An 11,860-nucleotide genomic window follows, 5' to 3' on the forward strand; every position below is an offset into this window, starting at 1 on the left:
GGAAATTAAGATTTGTTAAATGTTACAAATGAGATACTCTCCTGAGATTACTGTTTCATTACCCTTCACGTCAACTGCATTAATTTCTCAGGGCTCCTAGAAGCAACTACCACAAACTGGTGGCTTCCAACAACAGAAATTTATTCTTTCTTTATGGAGGCTACAAGTCCAAAATCAAAGTGTTGGCAGGGGAGGATCCTTCCTTGCATCTTGCAGCGTTTTGTAGCTCACGGAGCTTGTGGCTTACGGAGCATACCTTCAGTCTCTGCCTCCGTGGTCACATGGCATGCTCCCTCTATGTATCTCTTTCCTTTTCTTATAAGGGCACAGGTCATATTGGATTAAGGGCCCATCCTTCTCTGGTATGACCTCACCTTACTTTAATTACATCTACAATGACAGTATTTCCAAATAAGGTAACTCTGAGGTACCAGGAGTTAGGACTTTAAAATATATTTTTGGGGGACACAATTCAACCTAAAACATCCACCATAAAATATATTATTATTATAGACTTTGTCTTAAAAGTGTGGGCAGCCACAGAGAGGTTAAGTGATTTACCCAAGATCATGCATCTAGTAAGTGATAGTTTTGATAGAGTCAGCAGTTAATCCCATATATTTTTTAGGTCCTCTACTATTCTATATCCCCCAATACTACAATATGAAATAGTGATAAGTGTAATAAGAAAAGTTAACAAAGCAATGACAACAAAAAAATAAGTGGGCAGTCAGAGGAAAAAATAGATACAAATAGAAAAAAACAGCTATGGAAAGTTGTATGATTTATGTGACAGTTGGTAGGCTTTGGAGGACAAGTAAGACCTGTCACAGCTGAGAGGCAAAAAGATGAATAATCCGCAGGGAAGGGTGGAGAAATGTGTGAGCACATGCACAGGGCTGACAAACGAGACAATAATCCAGGAGGAATAGCCTTCATCCAGTTTGAGTGGAGTTTTGAGATGGAGTTTTTCTTTTTAAGTTTTTATTTAAATTCCAGTTAGTTTACAGTGTAATATCAGCATGATGGGTATAATACAGTGATTCAACACTTCCATCCAATACCCATGGCTCATCGCAAGTACCCTCCTTAATCCCCATGCCCTATTTAACCAGTCTCCCCACCCACCTCCCCTCTGGTAACAGTGGAGTTTTAAGAAGAGAAATAGTAAAAATGAATGAGGTCTTGCTTGAGAGCAGATCTTCCTTTTTCAGTAGGAGCTGATGTGTCATTGAAGTATTTTGAGCAAGGGAGTACATATAATCAGGACATTGGCACTTATTAAGATTTGATGATGTGTCTAATTCTGTGTAAAGTACTCCACATGTGTAATCTTAGGTTTTACAACAAATCTAAAAGACGTTGTGTCCTCACTTCCCCCTCAGAGAGGTTGTGTTACTTGCATGTCATCCGACAGCTAGAAAGTAGCTTCATTGCAGATCCAACTGGAGTCTTGTCTTCCAGAGACCATGAAAACTCAGTTCTGATTTTAAAAATGGTGTTATACACAACTAATGAATCATTGAACATTACATCAAAAACAAATGATGTTCTATATGCTGGCTAACTGAACATAATAATAAAAAAATATTAAAAAATAAAAAGAGAAAATGAATCCTGTAATGATGTATAGAATGATTGGAGAGAGACCAAAGACAAGGTCAGACTCTGCATTACCTGCCACCTCAACCACACTTAAGTCTTCAAATTAGTCATCTGCAGCAATGGAGAATATACGATATGTTCAATGAAGAGATTGTAAGAGGTAGAGTCTACAGTATGGTCTGTGACTTGTAAGAGATAAAGCATCTAAGAAGTCTCATTTTCCTGTCAAAGTTGACTGACGTACTGTGGCTGCAGCATCATCCACAGGAAAAGATATTTTTCAAAGATAAGGGGTAGACTTCAAAGAGTGATTTTAGATATTGACTTAGCATCTCAGAAAAGACGGATGTATGTGCAGTGAAATATCATTATTGTACATGATTGATATTCACAACTGGAAGAAAATTTAGTAAATGTTGAATGTTATTTATGCTTACATTTTCCAATACAGGGTTTTTTATTTCAAAGATATTTTAAAATTCCATCTTCTATTCTTACATTTAATATCTGAGAGTTACTCTTCACTAACATTATCATACATTCATGCCTTTAGACAGAGAATCTTTAAAAATTGAGAATCTTGAAAATAATTTTACAAAGTATACTCTAATTTTCAATTTAATTATTTTTCCAATTTTAGTCATTATAGATGTGTATATATGATATATAAGCATATGCATACGATTCCCCAGTATTCCTTGAATAGGATAAATTAGACAAGTATCTAGATAAAGCCATGTGACCATGAACAGGACAGCCACAGCCCTAATTGCTTTAACCTCCTTGCTTTTAAGTATTATTCTTGCAGCAAGAATTGCCACTGGAGGATGGGCTGACACCATTACCATTTCTCTCAGGCAAAAGTTACTAATTTAGAAGCGCTGACAACTACCACTATCCCCTGCCTTCCTTCCAGTATTTCATTTGCAATTTAAGCGTACCTTTTATTTTCTGACGTTTTCTGAATGGCTTCAGGTTTCTTTCTACCCTACTAAGAGACAGGACTAACACTTCAATTAACCTCCGCTTTGGAGCCTTTCTGCTAGATACTTTGTGTCTATGAATTCATCTAATCCATAGCCCAGACTAATGAAAGTGGCATCTTTACACAAAAGTGTATACACTGGCCTAGTCAGGATAAGTAGCTTGTTTCAAATCAAGTAACAGGTCCACTGGCAGTCAGGACCCAAAGGTCTTTTTGACTTCAAAGCCCATATTCTTTTCATAGTGTATTCCTGCCTCTTAAGGCTTTTTAACTTCGGCACTTTGGTCTCAGCTCATGGCTCTACCAACTAACCATACCTCTTCTAATAACCAACCCCACTTTACTAGTTTTTCCAAATACCCATCACTTTTACAAGTAATGTTTTCATTTAATAAGTTCATGAGATTTAGGGTTTAATTCTTCAGAAAACATACTTTGGAAAATTAGAACATAAGTTATTAATAGTCTCAAGTTATAAAAGGAAAAATATGTAGTCTATTTACAGAAAGACCTAGTATAAACCTGGGTACATATGGGTAAATTCTAAGTAAAGCAACCCCTTTCAGTAACTATAACCTTATTAGGAAGGTTAATAACGATGACAGTAACAGCAACTAACAATTATTGAGGGCTTGTGTATCTGGCATTCTTTTGAGTGTTTTGAATGCATTATCTCAATTGATCCTCCCAACAAACCGTCGAGGTGTAATTACTCTTGTAATGATAACATGACTTAAACTGTCTTCTTAAAGACACTAAGAAACTTGCCCAAGGACAACAGAGAATTTGAACAAAGATGATCTGACACTAGAACTAAATTCTTAAGTACTATGTAACACAGCTTTGACATAGTGTGTAATATTGAAAAAGACCAGCCTGATCTATAGAGTATCTTTCATCTAGCTTTTAAAGGGATGCATTTGCATTTTGTATAAGGTCTCTAAAGCTACAGTAAAACCAAGTTAAACAACACAAGCTCCTCTATTGGAGCATCTTGTAATCTCCTCCTAGTTTCAACCCACCTTTTATTATTTTGGCAACCAGGGTATCATTAAGAGAAGTTAAAATGTGCTACTTTGATTTTTACCTCGAATTCATAGTTCTCTTCCCAGTGTTTTCCTAGCTTCTTCTGGGAAGTTCCTGACATGTTATGGTACTCAGCCCTTGCCGATGAGTAACATTGGCCCGAAGGCTCTCCCTGATGCCTAGCATCAGTATGTAAGATAAACACCAAAGACTGTATATCAACTAGAATAAAGGTAAATTAAAACATATTAAGAAAGAAAGGGGAGTCTGGTTACCATTAGGTATTTGATAAGTTTTTTTTAAAAATGCAGTATAATAGGAAACTGAATATTGCCTAATCCAAGAAATCTAAAGGGAAACCATAACCAGATATCTCGTCTTTAACTCTAGGACCCTACAAGTTAAGTAAGGATTTGAGAACTGTAAATTCCCCAAAATAAATTCCTAATTACATGGATCATACTACTTTATCCCATGACTAAAAAGTTGATATTATAGATCAGTGTAGAAAATACACAAATATGTAAAAATTACAGACAATTTTAAGAAAATTAGCATGTCCTAAAAGAACACATAGGCATTCTTTGTGAGATTTGGACTCTTACAGTGTTGAAAAGATCAAAAAACTTCATTTAGATGTTAGTTATTTTTACTGTTGAAACTTAGGGTTTCAACAATTAAGAAGTCCTTCAGGTCAAGGATCCTGGATCCTTGGTAATTTCCTCAATACTTAGAATGCTATTATGTACAATGTTGACACTCATAATGTTTATTGAAATCCTTTATTGGAATGAAAAAAGTAGCTCACCAGTTTCTTGAAACACACACACAGATATATGTGTTACATGTTCACTGTACAGTAGTCTCCCCCACCCCTTATCTGCAGGGGATGTTCCAACACCCCTAGTGGATGCCTTAAACCATAGATAGTACCCCACCTTAAAAAACAAACAAAAAAAAACATATTTTTGCTTCTACATACATACCTATGGTAAAGTTTAATTTATAAATTAGGCACAGTAAGAGATTAACAACAATAACTAATAATAAAATAGAAAATATACTGTAATACAAGTTATGTGAATATGGCCTCCCTCAAAATATCTTATTGTGCTGTACTCATCCTTCTTATAATGATATGAGATAAAATGTCTACATGATGAGATGAAGTGAGGTGAATAACCTAGGCATTGTGATGTAGCTTGGGCTACTATTGACCTTCTGACAGTATGCCAGCAGGAGGATCACCTGCTTCCAGACCACAGCTGACCATGGGTAACAGAAACCATGGAAAGGGGTACCATGGATAAGAGGGCACTACTGTTTATTCTTTTTCTATGCTAAAGGAATATGGCATTTGTAAATGAATACAAATAAATATAAAACTATTTTTGTTATTGTTTTGGCCCCTACTTTTCATTAGAGTCCCAAATATTAGACAAATCGTCAAAAAAGATATTCAGTGTTCTTATTTCTTATAACCTTTCCTAATATATTAGTTATCTAGCAATAAAATGCCTGATGAGACAAATAGCAGATAAAATCAAATATCAGCACATAGTTTAAAATAACACAGGTTACCTCACCAAAAGAAAATTGAGCCAATAATTATTATATGCAATATATATATTTTATAGATGCACATTACATTATTTATGGAGAGTCATGGGCCTATATCTAAGTAGTTATTTAAGACATATTTTATTTATAGCTATGTGCCACATAATAAAATGCATTTTATTTCTATATAAAACATTTTTAACCTGTCTTAATGATCTGAGAAAAGATCTAGGTAATGATTCTGGTTTTAACTAGGTTTATTTTTTATTTCTTTACCTTGGAGGTCAAGACATCTTTATGACAGAAGAACAGAAGAAATATTATAATGCAATGAAAAAGCTGGGATCTAAGAAACCACAAAAGCCAATACCTCGGCCAGGGGTAAAAAAACAAAACAAAACAAAACCAGTTCATCCTTAGACAACACAGGGGTTAGGGACACCAACCCTCCACACAGTTGAAAATCTGTGTATCAACTTTTGATTTCCCCAATTCTTAAACTACTAAGAGCCTACTGTTGACCAGAAATCTTACCAATAAACTGAACAGTTGATGAACACATAGTTTATATATACATGTGTTATATACACATGTATGTACATACATACATTCTTACATAAGGTAAGCTAGAGAAAAGAAAATGTTATTAAGAGAATCATAAAAAAGAGGAAATACATTTACAGTACTATATTTATCTAAAAAAAGTTCATGTATTAGTGGACCCATGCAGTCCAAACCTGTGTTGTTCAAGGTATACATGTATATGTACATATATATATCTCTAGCATATAAATTTTCAAATTATTTTAATTCATCTTTAATGTACAACTAGTTCTTAAACATAAATGCTAATATTTGAACAAAAGTCCTTATAAAACTAAATACATGTATTTTGAACATTACTGCAGTTCTTAGTATTCTTATTTTTTATTTTTCTATAAAAATGAAAAGTAATTATATATGGTTTTACTTTTATATTAGCTATACAGCTTACTATGAGTACAATGGTCTGTAGAGGATACAAATAAAATTTACTTTTGACTGAAATGTATTTATCCAAATGACGATTTTATGATGTAGTGATTGCTATCTATCATTAGGGTAAAACTAACTTGCAGATTTTTGATATTGTGACAAATAGCAAGAGAAGCAGTTGGACTGATCATGAATCTAAACTTTTTTTCTACTGTGAGGTCAAAGACCAGAGCGGGCTTAGATGGAAATAGTGAGTCTTAGCCGTCAAAGGATAGTTTGTATTCCTCTAACAACTGGCGGTGGGCGGGGGAGTGGGCAGACACAAAAGTTTAAGTGCATTATATGCATTTCAATTTATATTCAACATAACATACCTTGCCAAAGAGTCATAGCTGAAGACAAAGCCAGTTAGTACGCAGCTGCCTACATGAGGATCACCTGGCACTTTTTTAAATGGACTCATTGCCAAGTCTCAACCAGACCTACTGAATCACAGCCCTGGTATTTAATTTTTTGCTTGCCCCACTTGATTTTGGTAAAATGCCTTAAAACTTTCTAATGCAACTATAAAAAGGATTTTGAAAAATTTCGTGTTTCCCGGAAAGCATAATACTAGCAGTGAGATTAAAAGGAAAGGTGATATATAAGTATGGGTATGTATGAAAATATGTCTATACATGAAAGAGATAGGAAATTATATGTCTCATACCATAACAGTCATATCAGTGCAAGACCATGTAACACATTAGCTAAAATAATATGACAAAGTAGAAAATTAGAGACATGTTATTTTATTAACTTGAAATACTCCAGGTAGTGGAGCTGAGGTTTTTATAGTAAAAAATTACCTGTGACTATGGCAATTCATATATAACATACTAGGGTGGATGAGTTTAAAAGCAAATGTTAGTATACACAACCAACGGAAACCTGGCTGGTCTGGTATATACCAGAAGTCAACAACAACAACAAAAAGTTTTCATTTGCTCTGAGTTAGATTTAACTCATTCATAATATTTCTTCTAAAAATCAAGAACCTATGACCAAGGATAATTTATGCAACTTTTAAAGACAAACCTTTTTAAAATATTTTCTATTAATGTAATGATGAATGGATACTTGCAAACTCTACTCTACATTCCATATTATTCTTGTTTCGTTACAGAACAAATTCCAAGGATGTATATTTGACCTCGTAACAAACCAAGTTTTTGATATCACCATCATGGTTCTTATCTGCCTCAACATGGTAACCATGATGGTAGAAAAAGAGGGACAAAGTGAATACATGACTGATGTTTTATACTGGATAAATGTGGTTTTTATTATCCTTTTTACTGGAGAATGTGTGCTGAAACTGATCTCCCTCAGACACTACTACTTTACTGTAGGATGGAACATTTTTGACTTTGTGGTTGTGATTCTCTCCATTGTAGGTAAGACCATTTTGAATCAAACTAAACTTCACTTATGCTCAGAGAAGCTTCTGAATTCTTGAATGTAAATTTACTTTTGAGTACATAAGTAAAAGGAAAGAATGAAGGAGCCTTAAAGACAAAACTAAATAAAACAAAGACCTCTGTGTCAGAATTCCTGGGTTCATGCTCCAGGTCTCGAAGCCACAACTTTTCTATTTGTTAGAAGCATATAATACTCCTTGATATTTGATTTCCAAGATTACCCTTCAAAGAAGTAGCAACTGTGTCTATATGTAGGTAAATAGGAGAAAGACCTATATGGGAGGTAGAAAGACCAATGGAGAATCTGAAATCACCTCTAGTTTTAGCACATCATGAGAACTGTCCCTTGATTAATGATCATTAATAGCTAGAATATTCCTGACTCTTTGTAAACGTTCTTTCTGAATTTGAAGTGAAGGTAAGGTCTCAAGAAATGCCATTTTCATTTCTTACAGCCTCATACTTGGCAAGTCTAGAAAATAGAATCATTTCTCAACCAACCGCAGTCATGGCCATGAATCACAGTACATGACTTTATCCTTCTTCCCCTTTCGTTAGCATAGCTCTTGTCCTCTTGTTTTCTCACTATCTGCACATGCCTTCCCCATATTTTAGGATTGTATTTATTTTTAGAATTACAAATTTTAGACAGAAGGAGATTATTTTAATACACATTCAACTTACAGATGATGAAACAGGCAGGCCCAGAAAGGTTAAAGGTCACATAACCTAACACCTCAATATAGAATACCATGTCCCTTAAAAGAGGCATTCAAAATCAGTTTTTGAAAAAAGAGTATTAAGTATTAAGATATCAGAAAACAAATTAAAATTTAGGTAGGAATCTCAGAGTAATAACAAGCAAAATAGCAGAAGCATTCCCATCAAGTTAGGAAGGAAAAAAAGAGTGTTCCTCTATCACCTCTATTTTTAACAGTGTTGGCCGATGCAATTAGATAAGAAAACAGAGGGATACATGGAGCAAATGATCTTCATTGTCAGATCATATTATGACATTCTTTAAAAATGAAAGAGAATCAACCAAAAAAATGGATTCAATTAGAGTTCAGAAGGTACAAACTTTAAATCACATGTATCGATATTAATAAGTGTTTTATATGTGGACAAAAAATTTAGAAAGTATACCTAAAGAAAAATCTCATTTGCATTTGCAATAAAAATAAACTATCCAGTAACAACTTTATTAAGAAATGCATAAGACTTCTATGAGGAAAGCTAACAGACATAAAAGAAGTCTTAAATAATTGAAAGGCTTTTCTTATACTTGGATAAGAAGGCTGTCACTGTAATCATGACCCTTTTTGAAATAAATTAATTTGTAAATACAGTGTTATCCCAATAAGAATATCAATAAGTCTTTTTGCCTGGTGGAAATAATATATTGGCAATATAAGTCTAAATGATTCTAAAATTTATCTGGAAGAAAAATTAAAGTAATGAGGAGTGACTTATATTGCTAGATACTTAGACTATTATAACACTGATGAAGTAAAACAGTGTTCTCAATGGATTCATATAGATAATTCAAAATTTAACTTCACTATGTAGAGAATTACTAATTTGCTCAGTAGAAAGATTACATGAATCAAAAATTAAAGTGTTAAAAATGGATTCAAGAAAAAACAGACTTATAACAATGAACCTGAAAGTCCTTCCTATTTATGACACAAATTTGAGTCTATGAAGAAAAAAATAACAGATTATATAAAAATCAAAATATTCTATGGAGAAAACCTTACCACCACCTCTCCCCAGTCAAAAAGATTGAAAGACAAAACACAGGGAAAAATTGTATGTAGCATGTAAGACCAACAAAGGATTAGCACTTTCAGTAGAAAAATAGTCTTCCTAAATCAATAAGAAAATAGTAAATATCTCATTAGAAAAATGGGCAAAGGACTTGACACGGCCAAAAAGAGAAAGTTGAAAATAGACAACAAGCACACAAAACGTCCACTAAACAAGAAAAAAACATGGATTTTTTTCCAACAAAAAATTTATAATGAGGTATTTTTGAAACATCATAAAGATTTTCTGGTAAAAATTTAAAGAACCACAATACTGGTTGAGCATGTGGAGGATGAGCACTTCCATACATAACTATGAAGAGGTATACAGACTTTCTGGCGATAGGTTTGGTGATATATAAGAAAATCTTAAATACACTGTTTGATCATTTATTAACATATTATCAAATAATTCTCATGTAACTAGAAAAAATATACCTACTTGAATATTTACCTCAGCCAAAAATATTGAAAACAACATAAAATTCTTCAATATGTGGTTATTTGGACAGAACATTATGAAACTATGAGAAATTACTTTGTTGCCATTTGAATGGAAGTATTTCCATGACATGATAAAGTGACTCAGATTATAAAAAATGCCTATGTAACATAATTACATTCATGTGACAATGTGTGTGTATGATTGCACAGAAAAATGTCTAAAGTGATACTCAACAAAATAGTAACAGTTATTATAATTGATGGTATTTCAGGTGATTTAGATTTCCTTTTAAGCACTTTACTGTATTGCTTGAATTTTCTACATGAGTAGCTATCGCCCATATAATCAAAAATTATTATGGATGAAAAAAAAATGTCCACAAACTTAATAAAGGGAGAGAAAATGTCACAATGGCAGTATCAATCATTTTCCTTTGGGATTGCTCAATCTTTTGATTGTTGGGAAATTGCTTTCAATATAAAATGACAGTCCTGAAATGGTAAGAGAGAAGATGGCAGATAAAATTACTTAAAAGTCATGATTTTCTGTAGCATGGATATTTAACTATTTCCAACCCCTCCCCCACCCCAGGTATGTTTCTGGCTGAGCTGATAGAAAAATACTTTGTGTCCCCTACCCTGTTCCGAGTGATCCGGCTCGCCAGGATTGGTCGAATCTTGCGTCTGATCAAAGGGGCCAAGGGAATCCGCACGCTGCTCTTTGCTCTGATGATGTCCCTTCCTGCCTTGTTTAACATCGGCCTCCTGCTCTTCCTGGTCATGTTCATCTACGCCATCTTTGGAATGTCCAACTTTGCCTATGTTAAAAAGGAAGCTGGAATTAATGACATGTTCAACTTTGAGACCTTCGGCAACAGCATGATCTGCCTGTTCCAAATTACCACCTCTGCTGGCTGGGACGGATTGCTAGCACCTATTCTCAACAGTGCACCGCCTGACTGTGATCCAAAAAAAGTTCATCCTGGAAGTTCAGTTGAAGGAGACTGCGGGAACCCATCTGTTGGGATATTCTATTTTGTCAGTTACATCATCATATCATTTCTGGTTGTGGTGAACATGTACATCGCTGTCATCCTGGAGAACTTCAGTGTTGCTACTGAAGAAAGTACCGAGCCCCTGAGTGAGGATGACTTTGAGATGTTCTACGAGGTTTGGGAAAAGTTTGATCCTGATGCCACCCAGTTTATAGAGTTTGCCAAGCTCTCTGATTTTGCAGCTGCCCTGGATCCTCCTCTTCTCATAGCCAAACCAAACAAAGTCCAGCTCATCGCCATGGACCTGCCCATGGTCAGTGGGGACCGGATCCATTGTCTTGACATCTTATTTGCTTTTACAAAGCGTGTTTTGGGTGAAAGTGGAGAGATGGACTCTCTACGTTCACAGATGGAGGAAAGGTTCATGTCAGCAAATCCTTCTAAAGTGTCCTATGAACCCATAACAACTACACTAAAACGAAAACAAGAGGATGTGTCTGCTACTGTCATTCAACGTGCTTACAGACGTTACCGCTTACGACAAAATGTCAAAAATATATCGAGCATATACATAAAAGATGGAGACGGAGATGATGGTGCCCCCAATAAAGAAGATATGGTGTTTGATAACATTAATGAGAACTCGAGTCCAGAAAAAACAGATGCAACCCCCTCCACTGTCTCTCCACCTTCATATGACAGTGTAACAAAGCCAGACAAAGAGAAATATGAAACAGACAAAACAGAAAAGGAAGACAAAGGGAAAGATAGCAAGGAAAGCAAAAAATAGAGCTTTGTTTTTGATATATTGTTTACAGCCCCTGAAGGTGATATATTTGTGTTAATAAGACTCTTTTAAGGAAGTCTATGCCAAAACTTTTTATCGAAATATTCTCAAAGTCAGTGCAGTGACTAGCTCTGATTCCCTAAAATAGGTGGGCAGCATTAGCAGATGGCTACATTTGCATTGGTAAATGATTCTGTACGAATTGTGAGAGTACT

General features: G+C 34.6%; 1 protein-coding gene across 3 annotated transcripts in view; it reads left to right on the plus strand.

Moving 5' to 3' along the window:
• SCN9A (sodium voltage-gated channel alpha subunit 9) overlaps positions 1-11,648 on the plus strand; it is a 94,833-nt gene extending 83,185 nt beyond the window's left edge. For all 3 annotated transcript variants that reach the window (XM_028123003.2, XM_028123006.2, XM_028123012.2), the window contains exons 24-26: positions 5,453-5,557; positions 7,317-7,587; positions 10,456-11,648. In XM_028123003.2, coding sequence (XP_027978804.2) covers positions 5,453-5,557; positions 7,317-7,587; positions 10,456-11,648 — 1,569 coding nt within the window. The remainder of the gene's footprint in view (positions 1-5,452; positions 5,558-7,316; positions 7,588-10,455) is intronic.
• Positions 11,649-11,860: the final 212 nt, after the last annotated feature.

Source organism: Eumetopias jubatus, unplaced genomic scaffold (assembly GCF_037043125.1).
Source record: "Eumetopias jubatus isolate StellerSeaLion01/CBP00866 unplaced genomic scaffold, mEumJub1_p1.0 scaffold_3, whole genome shotgun sequence".
Taxonomy (NCBI): domain Eukaryota; kingdom Metazoa; phylum Chordata; class Mammalia; order Carnivora; family Otariidae; genus Eumetopias; species Eumetopias jubatus.